At 49.0% G+C, this 18044-nt stretch overlaps 1 protein-coding gene across 2 annotated transcripts; it reads right to left on the minus strand.

Annotated features, from left to right (window-relative positions):
- Nucleotides 1–1553: 1553 nt before the first annotated feature.
- Nucleotides 1554–5411, minus strand: LOC123397033 (keratin-associated protein 5-2-like). Of its 2 annotated transcripts, none has more exons than XM_045091745.1 (5): nt 4996–5411; nt 3591–3649; nt 3102–3146; nt 2979–3023; nt 1554–2375 (listed from the first exon to the last, which is right to left on the minus strand). In XM_045091745.1, exons 1-5 carry the CDS (start codon nt 5125–5127, stop codon nt 1769–1771), a joined length of 888 nt encoding a protein of 295 aa, XP_044947680.1. In that variant the 5' UTR covers nt 5128–5411; the 3' UTR covers nt 1554–1768. The 2 variants fall into 2 exon arrangements, with proteins under 2 accessions (XP_044947680.1, XP_044947681.1); XM_045091746.1 differs by lacking the exon at nt 4996–5411 and adding an exon at nt 4031–4215.
- Nucleotides 5412–18044: the final 12633 nt, after the last annotated feature.

Genomic DNA, 18044 nt, shown 5'->3' on the forward strand with positions numbered 1-18044 from the left:
AAGTGACCATAGTTAGAGCAGATCCAGTATACCCGTCCCACAAAAATCGGTTTAAAGGATACTGCAAAACGTTCTTTTGCATTTTTACGGTATGAATTTTGTTCCAACAGAACAAATCCCGTAAAAAATGTCCCGGTAAAATTGCACAAAACCCTTTAAAAACATCTGTTAAATTAGAATTGGATCCTCATCGGGAAGAGAAGAGAAGCGTGCGTCTTGTCGGTGACGGTGCTGCCGTGGAGCAAGACGAGGACCATGGGGACGGATGTGACAAGTAGAAAACAACAGGCTAGCTCGCTCGCAACGCAGCTAGCGATGTCAACAGCAACAACAACTTGCAGGCGATGATGGTGATGCGCGGGAGCTTGCGGGCGGCAGCGACGAGATTTTATCGGAATCCAGCTTGGGAAGCCATTGTGCCGGCTTTGAGAAAAGCGGTTGGGATGGAAATTTCCCTCCTGCGACGCCGCCAAAGAAAAGGGAATCCTTTTCGCCGGGCGAAATCCCATACATATAGAGGAAATGAGCTCACAGATACAAGATCTCAGAAAAAAAAATCAAGACGGCTGAATTTGAAGGATCTGAATCAGGTTTACAGGATGCATCCCGCAAATCGACAGTTATTATACATAATGATCCGGTTTACGGGATCTGCTAGAAATATTTTTAGGTGGCGTTTGGTTCAGTGATTATTCCTCGGGTGGCTAGGGATAGCCACTTTTCGGGTAGTTGCCGAGCGTTTGGTTGAGAGATGGTTAGTGATATGGGCAACCAAGATTCTCAGAATATGTTCTGAAAACGTGGTTGAGCCCATCCGTCAAAGTCTCGCGGATGGTGGCAGCCACCCACGCTCGGTGGCCTCCCAAGGCAACGAAAAGTTCTATTTTCTTCTCACACTCAACCCCTCTCGTCGTCGTCGGGCTTCTCCGTCGTGCAGCAGCCAACGGCGGTGGGGTTCTCTCTCCTAACCTGTGCGGAGGCCGCCCTGGACGACGATGCGCGCTCAGCGGAGGGCCCTCCGTGGTGGATCTGGTCGTCTGGCCACATCTGCGGTGCGGCGGCGCTGGGGCGGCCTCCTCTGCCTCGTCCCTGCGGTGGAGGAGCGGCGGCTTGCTTGCGTTGGTGGTGGGTTGGGGCTTCGCGCTCGGCTCCGGTGGGCGCACGCCACCGGCGGGATGCGGTGGTGCTGGCCGTCCTGGGCCTTGCGGGCGGCAGGGGCAAATGCGCGTGCGAGGTGACCGTCACGTGCATCCCCCATCCTTCTAACCAAAAAAAATGGCTATCCGTAACCATCTATTTGCTTACAACGAAACAAGGTGACCGTCGGCTGCATCCCCCATCATTCTAACAAAAAAAAATGGCTATCCGTAATCATCTATTTGCTTACAACGAAACACAAGAACGAGGTAGTTAGGTATATCCTCAGCCAAGCCAACCTCACTCGTGAACCAAACGCCACCTTAATTGAAAGAGGTCATGAGTGCAGAAAATAACTTGATTCATATCCCGAATAAGAAAACGTGTAAAATGGTTGACAATGTGCATCACCAATATATATAACTTGGCTACTGATACTAGAACTACTTCATTCTGCCTTGTGATCCGGAGGTCAAGTTATTTTTTTACATGTGAGAAACACCCACCATACGCCAAAAGCCCGAACAGGCCCAAACAAAGGCTTAAGCAGCAAGACAAAAGACAGCTACCAAAATAGCAGAGAGAAAGAAGCTAAAAAAAAAAAAGCAGAGTGGAAGGGGGCGGGTCTACTTCAACACAGGCACCCGCTAGCACAGCACCGGGCGCATCGGCATCCGTCTGTACAGTTTTTGCACGACCACACGCACCCGCAGGAGCACTCCGGGCACGACGGCTTCGGGCAGCTCAGGCACGACCCGCTGCTGCAGCAGCCGCCCTTGTCGCAGCACGACGACTGGCACCTGAAGCACGACGGCTGCCCCTTGCAGCACGACGACTGGCAGTTGAAGCACTGCGCGCACGAGCATTTCGGGAGCTTGAAGCAGCCCCCCGTGCATCGAGGGCAGGAGCAGCACTGGCACTGCTCGCCGCAGCAGCTGCAGCTTGGCTTGCAGTCGCCGCAGCAGCCACCGGCGGAACAAGAGCCACACTCCGGCTTGCACTCGCCGCAAGGGTTACAGCCGCCGCTGCAGCACTGTGGTTTGCTGCAGCTGCAGCACCCGAAGCAGCCGCAGCTCGGTTTGCAGCACGAAGGGATCTTGAAGCAGCTGCAGCAGTTCGGGCTGCAGCACGAGCAGTTTGGCTCGCAGCATGAACAGTCCAAGCAGCTTGGTCTTTTGCAGGTTGGTAGGCATTGGCAGGAGCAGCACAGCCATGAAGCACATACGCACAGTTTTGATCTGCAGGAAAATAACATTTCCCCCAGTTTAGTTCCTCTGCTGCTGCCAGAAGTTCAACGGCACAAGGCGGTGGGTTTTTCTTTTCAGTACTGCTACCAGAAGGATGGAATCGGTTAACAGATGAATATTGCACTGGTTAACAGTTGAAAATTGCACCCTTACAGCGACGACATGAAAAATACACCTCTTTCCTTGAAAGAAAATTTTCACTTAAGATTTACATAAAATCCATCATTAAGTGGAAAATGTTTGTATAAACTACTGGAGCACAAGCTTTGGGCAAATAACTATCATGCCATCTGAACACAAGCTTTGGGCAAATAACTACTCCCTCCGTTCCTAAATATAAGTCTTTAAAAAGGTTTTATTAATGAACTACATACGGATGTATATAGACATACTTTAGAGTGTAGATTCACTCATTTTACTTTGTATGTAGACTCCTAGTAAAATATCTTAAAAGACTTATATTTAGGAACGGAGGGAGTATCATGCTATGTCATTTTCTCTGAGACACATTCTGTGACCCAGCATGAATTATTATCAGAACCTGCGTACTCTTGCCACTAAATGCCTGAAAGCAATATAGGGGAGAAGAGATACCTGATCCACCAATAAAGACGGCAGGACCGATGCTTCCTTTTGTTACTGCAAAAAATGGTTTAATCAAAAACACACTACACATGCTTAAAGGAAACAGGATGTTTTAAGTATAGAGGGCCTTACATTGGTATCAGTGGATCTTGTTTTGTACCAACAAACTCATTTACCCTGAAAAGTATCGTGCAGGATATTAGCAAAAGTATCGTGCGAGGATATTGGCGACATGTATAAGAAATTAAGGGACAGCTCTAGCCATGAACAAAGAAAATTAATTAGACTAGTCCAATGCTTTGAAAGAGAATTCTGTTTGAGTTCACTCAAGCATTTAGGTACCCATTTCAGCTATTTCAACTTCAAGAGCAATATCATGTATGAAAAAGGTCCTACTTACATACTAATCCATACATATGGCAACAACTTTGCATGGCCGAGGTGAAAAATGCAAAGGAGTTGATGAACAAAGAAAACAGAAACAGGCAGTTCCAGACATGGTAGTACAGTACAGTAATGGATGAACAAAATTTACATCCCAGACCTAATTAGCTGGTACAAACTTCAAGTGGAATACTACTAGGAGTTTGCAATGCAGGGAGGGTGATGGTGTATACATACTCTTTCAAGCAAGCAGAACGTGAGACTGGTTGAGCCCCTTCAAGTAAATGTAGCTCGTCCTGCGAAACAGGGGTTCATGTCAAATTAACCCACTGTATGTATGTAGATCTTTCTCCATTTGATACGAATGAAATTGGTAAATTACGAGAGAATTGGTGCTGCTTATATTATGCAGGACCTCAGATGTTTTCTAGATAATTCAAGAATATAGAACAAGCGATAAACTGACAAAATTAAGATTGTCTTTTGTACAGTAGTACTAGTAGCAAATGGATGCTTAAAAGCAGCAATTACCAAAAAAATGGAAAAGGAGGATAAAAGCAGCAATAATGGTGTGGACTGGACTTGACGGGACTAGCTCCTGCTTTAAACAAAGTTAGCATGTGATTCTAAAGCAACTGCTAGCACAAAAGGGCATAAAGAAGAAGTCAGCCCGTCACCTGAGCACCTTCGGAAATCTGCTCCTTGAAAGCAGAGCACCATGTGTTGGTTCGTTCACAAAAAGAAGGAGAGTACACGGGGAAACACAGAACCCGCAAGCACACAGAAAGCATAGCACCATGTGTTGGTTCGAGTTCACAAAAGAAGGAGGGCACACGGAGAAACACAGAATCTGCAAGCACGTAGAAAGCCTCGAGAGGAGGCTGGATGGCAGCCCATCAACGGCAGCATCGCACGCACGCACGAGCCCTCGGCGGGAATAATGCCTGGCCACGGGCCATGCCGTGTCCTTGCCCAGCTGCCTTCCCCTCAGCAAGAACGGCGACACGACAGCGCTTCCACGCACACACGCGCCGGGACTGACTGACTGGCTGGCTGACTGACAGGGCCACCCATCATCACTGGTCACTGCCCATCCCTTCTTTTCCCGCAAGGAACCGGACCAAACACGACAAAGGTACATCCATGGCACACCCAAAGAGGGCAAACGCCTTGTCCGGCCCCGGATTGTCTGCGCCGCCCTTCGCGGTTCGTGTTGGCTCGAATCCCCACGGCCGAACCACCGAGATTTTTTTTTAAATACTCCTACCTTGGATGCAGAAGCAGTGGTACTGTGGTGGTAGATTAGTAATGTACCACTGCTGCATTGAGCAGCCTAACCGTACTTATAGGGGGTAGAAAAATAAACAAGGACGTGTCGCGGTCGTCGCACTTGGCACCGGCAACCACTGCTCGTCGACGAAGCAGCAGCAGTAGTAGTAGTGGTGCTGCTAGATGAGCGAGCGAGCGAGCGAGCGAGGGAGGGAGGGGCAAATCGGATCTTGTTTTAAAAATGGGATGAGCAGCAAAGTCAAAGGAAGGTAGAGGGAGGAGCAATGGAGCAGTGAGTGGCTCGGCGGCCGAGGCGGGCGGTGGTCAGAGAGAGAGAGAGAGATTCAGCGAAGCGCAGCCGTGACTGACTGACCTTGAGGAACGTGAGCTCGCGGTCAAGGATCTGCACCTCCAGCTGCAGGCGCCGGCGGCCGCACATGTCCGGGTACCTCGGCGGCGACCTGGGCTTGGGCGGCTCCAGCACCACCACCGCGCCCTCCCCCATGTCCCTTCTCTCCCTGTCTCGCGCACCCGGGCGAACGAAGAGGGCCTGCCTAGCGCATTAGGCGTCGCCGCCGGAGGAGCAGCAGCAGCAGCAGCTAGCGGCAGGAGGCGCGGCGAAAGAGGGGGTGCTGGTTGCGTACTGGGCGGCGGTGATGGATGCGAGAGGGTGCGGAGGCTGAGCAGCAGCGCAGGAGGAAGAGGCTGTGGCTGGGGAGGAGCAGGAGCAGGAGCAGGTGGTGGAAATGAAGGCGGAGGCGAGGAGTCTCTCCATATAGCGAGCGCTGCGCGGGCAATAATAGCAAAGGGAGCAGGGCGCGTGGGGTTTAGAGAGAGAGTGTGTGTGTGTGCGGCCGCAGGCGGGGGTGGGGTTTAATGAGAGAGAAAGAAGATCAGAGAGGGCGCGAGGAGAGGACGACTGTGCGGCTGCGGCTGGGCTTGTGACTTGTGTTGTCCGTGCCGGTGATGTGCCGTGGGTCCAGCCGGCCGGTATGGGGGTCGGGTAGCTCGGCCACGGCCACGACCCACCAGCCAGGGCAGCACAAGAGCCCGTAACAATGTGCTGGAACGATGGTTATCGACTTGATTCAAACGCTTGGTACTGTGCTGTGGTAGGAGTAGTCCTGATGGGGGTTCTCCGAAGGCCATTTGCTCTCTTTCTGTCGTTCGTCGCAACAGTGTCGCGTCTTCGGGCTTGACGGAAAGGCTGCCGCCGCAGGGCGATCAATTGTCATCGATCGCGTGCGTACCAGCACGCACGGCACGGAGCCACGGGCCACATTGATTGCGCGCACGGCGGGCGTCCTCGTCGACCCGTCACGTACGCAGCACGTAGTGGTACCAGCACCAGCACCAGCACCACAGGCGGGAGTAGCGGAGCGTGACGGTGGCCGGGACGTGGGGGTGGCGCAGGCGCGTCCCACGAGGCACGAGCCCTCGGCACGGCGCGGTACGGAAAAGCCGTTCGCAATGGGACAGAACGAGGCCCTCCCTCGGCTCGCTTCGACAGGGACGCAACGCAGCCGCAGCCACAGCCACAGCCACAGCCACGGCCACGCTCCTCCCCGTGTACACGTACGGACTGACGCGTCCACGTCCGCGCGGGGGGGCCGCGATGGGATGGGCGCGTTTTTGGCTACTGGGTGGCGGTAGGCCGTAGCACTTGCGAAGGTGGGAGGAGGCGGGGGAGGGGGGGCCCGGCGCGGCAGAGCGGTGGCAGCGGCCGGGGTTGCCCGATTTGAAACGGGCAGGCCGGATCAATCAATGACTTTCCCCCACCGCTCGTCCACTCCCCTCCCACCGCTCCGGTGCCTGCCTGCCGCTCTGGGTCTGCTGCGCTGCGCCGCAGGGAGGGAGGGAAGCGAAGGGAAGGGATGGGTGGTTCCATTTCGGAGTAATGGCCGTCACGCGTTGGCGTTGCGCTGCGGCTCTGCGCCGCATGTGCGGCGGCGTGCGGATGTGCCCGGGACTGACAGGACGATCGGATGTTGAGGTGGGCGTTGCCCTTCTGGGGATGGGCGACGGCACGGGATACGCTCGCTCTTCATCCCGGGGGGTCGTTCCGTGGGCAAGTCTTCTTCTGCGTTTCGTCTTCGCCCAAGCGCAACAAGAGCAACTCCAACCCGTCCACCAAACGGGCGCACTGTTTAGGCCAACTCCACCCTACCATCATAAACGGACCTCCGGTTTGATCGAATTTGTCCGTTTGGAACGACAATGAATTCGTTCATGTCCATCTCTGTCCGTTGGGTCGTGCGTGCGTCCATCGCGTGGCCGCATCTCAAATCATGTCCGTGTTGTACTTGATTTAAAAAAAGAGAAAAACTCAACTAAAAATAAATAAACTCAGTTTAAAAGCTTAAAACATAATAAAATTAACATTAATAAAGGTCCAGTTTTCACGGTCACAAAACGGCCCAGTTTTTGACATAATTAACATAAACAGAGTAGCCCGTTGCTGCCGTGGCCGTCGCTGTCTTCACTGTCCGTCGGTGTCGTCGTCGTCACCGTCGCTGACGAGGTCGACGTAGGACGGCGGCGTCCAGAGGTGGGCCGGCGGTCCCTGGTGCGCGGGGGCGTGCTGGAAGCTGGCCTGCAGCACCTCCTCCCGTGGCGAGGCCTACCGCTCCGGTGACCGCGGCGGCGTGGGGCACCAGTTCACGGCCCCCACTGCCTGCGCCATCTCCGGCGCGGTGCACGACCAGCCCCACGACGCGCCCACCAGCTCCGGAGAGAATGCGACCACCTCCTCCTCCTCCATCGGCTCGGGGATGGCGACGTCGCCGGCCGCAGAGAGGGCCATGGCGCGGTCCAGGACCGGCCATTGGCGCTCATCATGCGTCGTCATGGAGTCCTCCATGACGCGCTGCATGAGTCGGGCCTCCTCCTCCTCCTCCGTCATGTGAGGAGGTGGAGGTGGTGACGGAGACGGCGAAGGCGACGACGTGGGCGTGAGGTCGCGCACCCGTGTACGTTGGCGCACCTCCCGTGCCCCCCGCGGCCCCGCGACCGTCCAGGCGACGTACGAGGCACGCCGCACGTCGTGCTCGTCCCTGAGCCATGTGTCCCAGAGGGTGCTGTCGGCGGCGTACCTTGGGTCATAGTAGAGGTCGTCGGGGAGGCAGAGGCGACGGCGCTCGATCTCCTCGCGGCGCGCACGGCCGCTCGTCGACACCGGAGGGATGGGAACGCGGTCGGCGGAGAGATGCCACGCGTTGGGGAAGTGGACATTGCTCCATGGGACCGGTGTCCTCGTCTCCCAGTAGCGCCGGCAGACCTCAACGCTGAGGTACTGCTGGTCGCGATGGCCGGCCGGCCTGGGAGCGATGGTGAAGGGAGTCGTGGCCTGGCGCGGTGGCGAGGCGGCCTCCTCCTTCACGGAGCCACGGCAGCGTCCCCACGAGGAGCCAGCCTCGCGGTCGTGGGTGCCCTTGCGGCCGTAGTTCCACAGACCCATGGCTGCGGCGACCGGCGAGCTCGAGGAGGAGGCTAGGGTTTCGCGGAGGCAACTGTCGGGTTTCGAGGAGGCCGCGGGGGTGGCGATGGGAACTTGTTGGGGAATGTTGCATGGGAAACAAAAAATTTCCTACGCACACGAAGACCTATCATGGTGATGTCCATCTAAGATAGGAGGTTAGATCTATGTACCCCTTGTAGATCGCTAAGCGGAAAGCGTTAAGAAACGCGGTTGATGTAGTGGTACAGCTTCGTGGTTAAAATCACCGTCGTCCCACGATCCGTTCCGATCTAGCGTCGAGCGGACGGCACCTCCGCGTTCAGCACACGTACAACTCGATGACGATCTCGGCCTTCTTGATCCAGGAAGCAAGACGGAGAAGTAGATGAGTTCTCCGGCAGCGTGACAACGCTCCGGTGGTGGTGATGATCTACTCCTGCACGGCTCCATCCGAGCTCCGCAGAAATCCGATCTAGAGGCAAAACTATGTGGAATAGGTTTGAGTTGCACGTGGCAAAATTGTGTCTTCAAAAACCTAAAACCACCAATATATATAGGAGGAGAGGAGGGGCTAGCCTTGGGGCACAAGGGACCCAAGGGTGCGCCGGCCGAAGGGGGAGGAGGACTCCTCCTCCAATTCGGTTTGGGAAGGAGGAGTCCTCCTCTTCCTTCCCACATCCCTCTTTCCTTTTTTTTTCTTTCCTTTGGTTTTTTTACTTATGGCGCCATAGCCTTCTTGGGCTGACTCCACCAGCCCACTAAGAGCTGGTGCGCCACCCTAAGGCTACCGGGCTCACTCCCGGGTGGGTGGGCCCCTCCCGGTGAACACCCGGAACCCATTCGTCACTTTTGGTACACTATTGGAATTGCCCGAAACTTTCCGGTAACCAAATGAAACCATCCTATATATCAATCTTCGTTTCGGGACCATTCCGGAAACCCTTGTGACATCCGTGATCTCATCTGGGACTCCGAACAACATTCAGTAACCACACATATAACTCAACTATACTAAAATATCATCGAACCTTAAGTGTGCAGACCCTGCGGGTTCGAGAACTATGTAGACATGACCCGAGACACTCCTTGGTAAATATCCAATAGCGGGACCTGGATGCCCATATTGGATCTTACATATTCTCCGAAGATCTTATCGGTTGAACCTCAGTGCCAAGGATTCATATAATCCCGTATGTCATTCCCTTTGTCCTTCGGTATGTTACTTGCCCGAGATTTGATCGTCGGTATCCGCATACCTATTTCAATCTCGTTACCGGCAAGTCTCTTTACTCGTTCTGTAATACAAGATGCCGTGACTTACACTTAGTCACATTGCTTGCAAGGCTTGTGTGTGATGTTGTATTACCGAGTGGGCCCAGAGATACCTCTCCGTCATACGGAGTGACAAATCCCAGTCTTGATCCATACTAACTCAACGGACACCTTTGAAGATACCCGTAGAGCACCTTTATAGTCACCGAGTTAGGTTGCGACATTTGATACACACAAGGTATTCCTCCGGTGCCAGCAAGTTATATGATCTCATGGTCATAGGAATAAATACTTGACACGCAGAAAACAATAGCAATAAAATGACACAATCACATGCTAAGTTCATAGTTTGGGTCTAGTTCATCACATGATTCTCCTAATGATGTGTTCTAGTTATCAAGTGACAATACTTGCATATAGTCAGAAAACCGAGGCTTGCTAGGGACATTGTTTTGTCTATGTATCCACACATGTATCTATGTTTTCATTCAATACAATTATAGTATGGATAATAAACAATTATCTTGAAACGGGAAATATAATAATAACTATTTATCATTGCCTCTAGGGCATATTTCCAACAGTGTCCCACTTGCTCTAGAGTCAATAATCTAGTCCTCACATCGCCATGCCATTTACATTGTAATAAATCTAACACCCATACAGTTCTGGTGTTGATCATGTTTTGCCCGTGGAAGAGGTTTAGTCAGCGGGTCTGCTACATTCAGATCCGTGTGCACTTTTCAAATATTGACGTTCTCTCCTTTGACGTAGTCGCGGATGAGGTTGAAGCGTCGTTTGATGTGCCTGGTCTTCTTGTGAAACCTTGGTTCCTTTGCTAAAGCAATGGCACAAGTGTTGTCACAGAACAGAGTTATTGGATTTAGTGCGCTCGGCACAACTCCAAGATCCGTCATGAGCTGCTTCATCCAGGCACCCTCCTTAGCTGCCTCCGAGGCAGCCATGTACTCCGCTTCACATGTAGAATCTGCTACGACACTTTGCTTGGAACTACACCAGCTTACTTCACCCCCGTTAAGAATAAATACGTATCCGGTTTGAGACTTAGAGTCATCCGGATCAGTGTCAAAACTTGCGTCGACGTAACCTTTTACGACGAGCTCTTCGTCACCTCCATAAACGAGAAACATTTCCTTAGTCATTTTTAGGTACTTCAGAATATTCTTGACCGCCGTCCAGTGATCCACTCCTGGATTACTTTGAAACCTGCCTGCCATACTTATGGCCAAGCTGACGTCCAGTCTAGTGCATAACATTGCATACATGATAGAACCTATGGCTGAAGCATAGGGGACAGAACTCATTTGTTCTCTATCTTCCGCAGTTGCTGGGCACCGAATCTTACTCAATTTTATACCTTGTAACACTGGTAAGAACCCCTTCTTGGACTGTTGCATTTTGAACTTCTTCAAAACTTTATCAAGGTATGTGCTTTGTGAAAGTCCTATCAGGCGTCTCGATCTATCCCTATAGATCTTAATGCCTAGAATGTAAGCAGCTTCTCCTAGGTCCTTCATAGAGAAACTTGTATTCAAGTAATCCTTTACGCTCTCCAAAAACTCAACGTTGTTTCCAATCAGCAATATGTCATCCACATATAATATTAGAAACGCCATAGAGCTCCCACTCACTTTCTTGTAAATACAAGATTCCCCAACCACTTGTATAAAGCCAAATGCTTTGATCACCTCATCAAAGCGTTTATTCCAACTCCGAGATGCTTGCACCAGTCCATAAATGGATCGCTGGAGCTTGCATACTTTGTTAGCATTCTTTGGATCGACAAAACCTTCGGGTTGCATCATATACAACTCTTCCTTAAGAAAACCGTTAAGGAACGCCGTTTTGACATCCATCTGCCAGATTTCATAATCGAAAAATGCAGCTATTGCTAACATGATTCAGACGAACTTAAGCATCGCTACCGGTGAGAACGTCTCATCGTAGTCAACTCCTTGAACTTGTGAAAAACCCTTTGCCACAAGTCGAGCTTTATAAACGGTTACATTACCGTCTGCGTCCGTCTTCTTCTTAAAGATCCATTTGTTCTGAATAGCCTTGCGGCCTTCAGGTAATACTTCCAAAGTACACACTTTGTTTTCATACATAGATCCTATCTCAGATTTCATGGCCTCCAGCCATTTGTTGGAATCTGGGCCCACCATTGTTTCTTCATAATTCGCAGGTTCATTGTTCTCTAACAACATGATTGATAAGACAGATTGATAAGACAGGATTACCGTACCACTCAACAGTAGTACGTGATCTTGTCGACGTGCGAGGTCCGATAGGAACTTGATCCGAAGTTTCATGATCATCATCATCAACTTCCTCCTCAACCGGCGTCGCTTCGACAAGGGTTTCCCATTGCCCTGCGCCACCTTCTAGAGGGATTAGAGGCTCGACAACCTCATCAAGTTCTATCTTCCTCCCACTCAATTCTTTCGAGAGAAACTCCTTCTCAAGAAAAGCTCCGTTCTTAGCAACAAACACTTTGCCCTTGGATTTGAGATAGAAGGTGTACCCAACTGTCTCCTTTGGCTAACCTATGAAGACACGCTTTTCCGCTTTGGGTTCCAATTTTTTAGGCTGAAGCTTTTTGACATAAGCATCACATCCCCAAACTTTAAGTAACGACAACTTTGGTGTTTTGCCATACCACAACTCGTATGGTGTCGTCTCAAAGGATTTTGATGGTGCCCTATTTAAAGTGAATGCAACTGTCTTTAATGCATAACCCCAAAATGATAACGACAAATCGTAAGAGACATCATAGATCGCACCATTTCTAACAAAGTACGATTATGACGTTCGAACACACCATTACGCTGTGGTGTTCCAGGCGGTGTCAACTGTGAAACAATTGCACATTGTCTTAAGTGAGCACCAAACTCGAAACTCAGATACTCACCCCCATGAGTAGAACGTAGGAACTTGATCTTCTTGTTACGATGATTTTCAACTTCACTCTCAAATTGCTTGCACTTCTCAAATGTTTCAGACTTGTGCTTCGTCAAGTAGATATATCCATACCTACTCAAATCGTCAATGAAGGTGAGAAAATAACGATATCCGCCGCGCGCCTCCACACTCATCGGACCGCACACATTGGTATGTATGATTTCCAACAAGTCACTTTCATGCTTCATTGTTCCGGAGAACAGAGTCTTAGTCATCTTGCCCATGAGGCACAGTTCGCACGTGTCAAGTGATTCAAAGTCAAGTGACTCCAAAAGTCCATCGGTATGGAGTTTCTTCATGCGCTTTACAACAATATGACCTAAGCGACAGTGCCACAAAAACATGGCGCTATCATTGTTAACTCTACATCTTTTGGTCTCAATGTTATGTATATGTGTATCATCACTATCAAGATTCAATATGAACAATCCTCTCACATCGGGTGCATGACCATAAAAGATATTACTCATAGAAATAGAACAACCATTATTCTCTGACTTAAACGAGTAACCGTCTCGCAATAAACAAGATCCAGATATAATGCTCATGCTTAACGCAGGCACTAAATAACAATTATTTAAGTTCATAACTAATCCTGATGGTAACTGAAGTGCAACTGTGCCGACGACGATTGCATCAACCTTGGAACCATTTCCCATGCGCATCGTCACTTCATTCTTCGCCAGTCTTCGTTTATTCCGCAATTCCTGCTTTGAGTTGCAAATATGAGCAACAGAACCGGTATCGAATACCCAGGCACTACTACAAGAGTTGGTTAAGTACACATCAATAACATGTATATCAAATAAACCTGATTTTTCCTTGGCCGCCTTCTTATCAGCCAAATACTTGGGGCAGTTGCGCTTCGAGTGACCCAGTCCCTTGCAATAATAACATTCTATTTTAGGCTTAGGTCCAGCCTTGGGTTTCTTCATCGGATTGGCAACAGGATTCCCGCTCTTCTTGGAGTTACCCTTCTTGCCTTTGTCGTTTCTCTTGAAACCAGTGGTCTTATTGACCATCAACACTTGATGCTCTTTCCGGAGTTTAGACTCTGTGACTTTCAGCATCACGAATAACTCGTTGGGTGACTTGTTAATCCCTTGCATGTTACAGTTCAACACAAAGGTCTTATATATAGGTGGCAGTGATTGAAGAATTGTGTCAGTGATAGCCTCTTGCGGGAGTTCAATCCCCAGCTCAGCTAGACGGTTTGAGTACCCAAACATTTTGAGCACATGTTCACTGACACACAAATTCTCCTCCATCTCGCAAGCATAGAATTTATCGGAGGTCTCATACCTCTCGATCCGGGCGTTCTTCTGAAAGATAAACTTCAACTCCAGGAACATCTCATATGCTCCATGACGCACAAAGCGATGTTGAAGTCTGATACGTCTCAAACGTATCTATAATTTTTTATGGTTTCATCTGTTATCTTGTCAACTTTGGATGTTTTATGTACCTTTTATATCTTCTTTGGGACTAACTTATTAATTCAGTGCCAAGTGCCAGTTCCTGTTTTTTCTGTGTTTTTGACTCTTTTCAGATCTGATTTTGGAACGGAGTCCAAACGGAATAAAATCCCCGAAATAAATTTTTCCAGAACAGAAGAAGATCGGGGGACTTGAGGGCCAAGGCAGGAGAGCCACAGGGGGCCCACAAGCCCTGTAGCCGCCACCAGGGGGGCAGGCGGCTACCAGGCTTGTGGCCTCCCTGGCACCCCCTGCCCTAGCTCTTTCGCCTATATATTCCCTAAAATCCAGAAAAAATGAGGGCATCCACGAAAAAACTTTTCTGCCGCCGCAAGCATCCGTTTCCGTGAGATCTCATCTGGAGACCCTTCCCGGTGCCCTGCCGGAGGGGACTTTGGAGTTGGAGGGTTTCTACATCAACATCATCGCCTCTCCAATGACTCGTGAGTAGTCCACTTGAGACCTACGGGTCCGTAGTTAGTAGCTAGATGGCTTCTTCTCTCTCTTGGATCTTCAATACAAAGTTCTCCATGATCTTCATGGAGAACTATCCGATGTAATCCTCTTTGGCGGTGTGTTTGTCGAGATCCAATGAATTGTGGATTTATGATCAGATTATTGATACGTCTCAAACGTATCTATAATTTTTGATGGTTTTGTGCTGTTATCTTGTCATCTTTGGATGTTTTATCTATCTTTTATATCTTTTTTGGGACTAACTTATTAATTCAGTGCCAAGTGCCAGTTCCTGTTTTTTCTGTGTTTTTGGCTCTTTTCAGATCTGATTTTGGAACGGAGTCCAAACGGAATAAAATCCCCGAAATGATTTTTTCCCGAACGGAAGAAGATCAGGGGGCATGTGGGCCAAGCCAGGAGGGCTGCAGGGAGCCCACAAGCCCCCACTCCGCCACCAGGGGGAGGTGGCGGTGGCAGGGCTTGTGGCCTCCCTCGCGCCCCCCTGACCTAGATCTTTGGCCTATATATTCCTTAAAATACAAAAAAAAAATCAGGGGAGCCTCAAAAATACTTTTCCGCTGCCGCAAGCTTCCGTTTCCGCGAGATCTCATCTGGAGACCCTTCCCGGCACCCTGCCGGAGGGGACTTTGGAGTTGGAGGGCTTCTTCATCATCATCATCGCCCCTCCAATGACTCGTGAGTAGTTCACTTCAGACCTATGGGTCCGTAGTTAGTAGCTAGATGGCTTCTTCTCTCTCTTGGATCTTCAATACAAAGTTCTCCATGATCTTCATGGAGATCTATCCGATGTAATCTTCTTTGGCGGTGTGTTTGTCAAGATCCGATGAATTGTGGATTTGTTATCAGATTAGCTATGATATATATTTGAGTCTTTGCTGATTTATTATATGCATGATTTTATATCCTTGTAAGTCTCTTCCGAGTCTTGGGTTTTGTTTGGCCAACTAGATCTATGATTCTTGCAATGGGAGAAGTGCTTGGTTTTGGGTTCTTACCATGTGGTGACCTTTCCCAGTGACAACAGGGGCAGCAAGGCACACATTGAGTGGTTGCCATCAAGGGTAACAAGGTGGGCTCTGTCATTGATATGAGATTGTCCATCTACATCATGTCATCTTGCTTAAGGCGTTACTCTGTTCTTTTGGACTTAATACACTAGATGCATGCTGGATAGGGGTCGACGTGTGGAGTAATAGTAGTAGATGCAGAAAGTATCGGTCCACTTGTTTTGGACGTGATGCCTATAGATATAATCATTTCCATAGATGACGTCACGACTTTGCGCGGTTCTATCAATTGCTCGACAGTAATTTGTTCACCCACCGTCTACTTGCTTTCATGAGAGAAGCCACTAGTAAACACTACGGCCCCCGGGTCTATTCACATCTACCGTTTACACCTCCGCTTTTACTTTGCTTTGTTACTTTGTTGCTTTCAGTTCTCACTTGGCGAACAATCAATAAGGGATAGACAACCCCTTCATAGCGTTGGGAGCAGGTTCTTTGTGTTTGTGCAGGCTCTTGTGATACTCCTTCACTGGATCGATACCTTGTTCTCAAACTGAGGGAAATACTTACCATCCATGTGCTACATCACCCTTTCCGCTTCGAGGGAACACCAACGCAAGGCTCCAAGGCCACGGGGGAAATCCTTTGCATATTTGCCTAGGAAGTCCCTTAAGGTGTAGCCGTAGCAGAAGGATTCCTGGTTCCTTCGACACACCTATTTCTGGCGCCATTGGAAGGTCTTTTGTTGCAGTAGCAATTATCTATGAATTATATTTGAGTCTTTGATGATTTCTTATATGCATGATTTGATATCCTTGTAAATCTCTCCGAGTCTTGGGTTTTGTTTGGCCAACTAGATCTATGATTCTTGCAATGGGAGAAGTGCTTGGTTTTGGGTTCATACCGTGTGGTGACCTTTCCCAGTGACAGAAGGGGCAGCAAGGCACGCATCGTGTTGTTGCCATCAAGGGTAACAAGATGGGCTTTTATCGTAGATATGAGATTGTCCATCTACATCATGTCATCTTGCTTAAGGTGTTACTCTGTTCTTATGAACTTAATACACTAGATGCATGCTGGATAGCGGTCGACGTGTGGAGTAATAGTAGTAGATGCAAAAAGTATCGATCTACTTGTTTTGGACGTGATGCCTATAGATATAATCATTGCCTTAGATAACTTCATGACTTTGCGAGGTTCTATCAATTGCTCGACAGTAATTCGTTCACCCACCGTCTACTTGCTTTCATGAGAGAAGCCACTAGTGAACACTACGGCCCCCGGGTATATTCACAACTATCGTCTCCACTTTCACTTTTACTTTGCTTTGTTTACTTTTTGATTTCAGTTCTCACTTTTTAAACAATCTATAAGGGATTGAGAACCCCTTCATAGTGTTGGGTGCAAGCTCTTTGTGTTTGTGCAGGTGCTTGTGACTCGACACGCGCCTCCCACTGGATCGATACCTTGGTTCTCAAACTGAGGGAAATACTTACCGCCGCTGTGCTACATCACCCTTTCCTCTTCAAGGGAACACCAACGCAAGGCTCCAAGGCCGCGGGGAAATCCTTTGCATATTTGCCAAGGAAGTCCCTATAGGCGTAGTCCGTGACAGAAGGATTCCTGGCGCCGTTGCCAGGGAAGGTCTGTTGTCGCAGTAGCAGAAGGATTTCTGGCGCCGTTGCCGGGGAGGAGGATCGCTTGCCGAGGAGAGATCAAGTCAAGATCTATCCAAGTAGGTGTCACAAATTCATCTCTTGCATTTACCTTTTTTGCCAGTTCCGTCTCGTTTTCCTCTCCCCCACTTCACATTTGCCGTTTTCATTTGCCTTTCTCCTTTGCCGTTTTCATTTGCCTTTTCTTCGTTTGCCTTTTTTGTTTGCCTTTTTCTCTCGGTTGCTTTCTGTTCGCTTGTGTGCCATGTGCCTTCAATATGCTTGCATCTTCGCTTGCTGAAAATCTAGTGACATGGATCCTCATCCACTTGCTAATCTTTTCAAGAGGTCCAACTATGTTGAACCAATTGCTAGTGAGTTTTGCTCACTAGATTTTCTTTATGGAGTTTTGCTTGAGATGCGTGAATCTGAAAATCGTGATGAAGAAATTCATGAAGTGATTCACGAGGGCTCCTTGGATGAAAAGCATGATTGCAATGGTTTCACTATAAATTCTATTAGTGACAACCATGCTAAAATTATGCAAAACCCTAAGCTTGGGGATGCCAGTCTTGCTATGTCCACTACTTGTTGAAAAGATCATGATTGAGGTGATGATTTTTCTTTTGATCTTGAATTTTTTTTCAAGCCTCAAGATGAATATGATGTTTGCAATAAGATTGAAAGTGGGATTGGAGAAGTCATGACTTTAGTTGATGACAGTCCCACTATTTTTGAAGAGTGTAGACTTTGCATGCATGTGGATCATGAAAAGAATATCCTTTGTGATAGCTATATTGTTGAATTTGATTATGATCCCACATGTAATTGATATGAGAGAGGAAAATATTATGGTAGAAACTTTCATGTTACCAAATTACCTCTCGTTATGTTGAGATTGCTATTGTCTCTTTCTTCTTCCTTGCATTTGGTAACTATTGGTTGTCTTACCAATTTGTTTTCCTATAAAATGCCTATGCATAGGAAGTATGTTAGACTTAGATGTTATTTTCACATGCTTTATGATGCTCTCGTTGTGCTTCAATTCTTGTCTTTTGTGTGAGCATCATTGCATTATCAATGCCTAGCTAAGGGCG

This window comes from Hordeum vulgare, chromosome 5H (assembly GCF_904849725.1).
Source record: "Hordeum vulgare subsp. vulgare chromosome 5H, MorexV3_pseudomolecules_assembly, whole genome shotgun sequence".
Classification (NCBI taxonomy): Eukaryota; Viridiplantae; Streptophyta; class Magnoliopsida; order Poales; family Poaceae; genus Hordeum; species Hordeum vulgare.

Excerpts from the sequence above, each read along its gene's own strand:
- LOC123397033 (XM_045091745.1), bottom strand. The coding sequence starts at position 5,127 with ATGGGGGAGGGCGCGGTGGTGGTGCTGGAGCCGCCCAAGCCCAGGTCG. Across the intron at positions 3,650-4,995 it reads GCGAGCTCACGTTCCTCAAG|GACGAGCTACATTTACTTGA; the intron begins GTCAGTCAGTCA and ends CCTGTTTCGCAG. Across the intron at positions 3,147-3,590 it reads CGTTCTGCTTGCTTGAAAGA|GGTAAATGAGTTTGTTGGTA; the intron begins GTATGTATACAC and ends GATACTTTTCAG.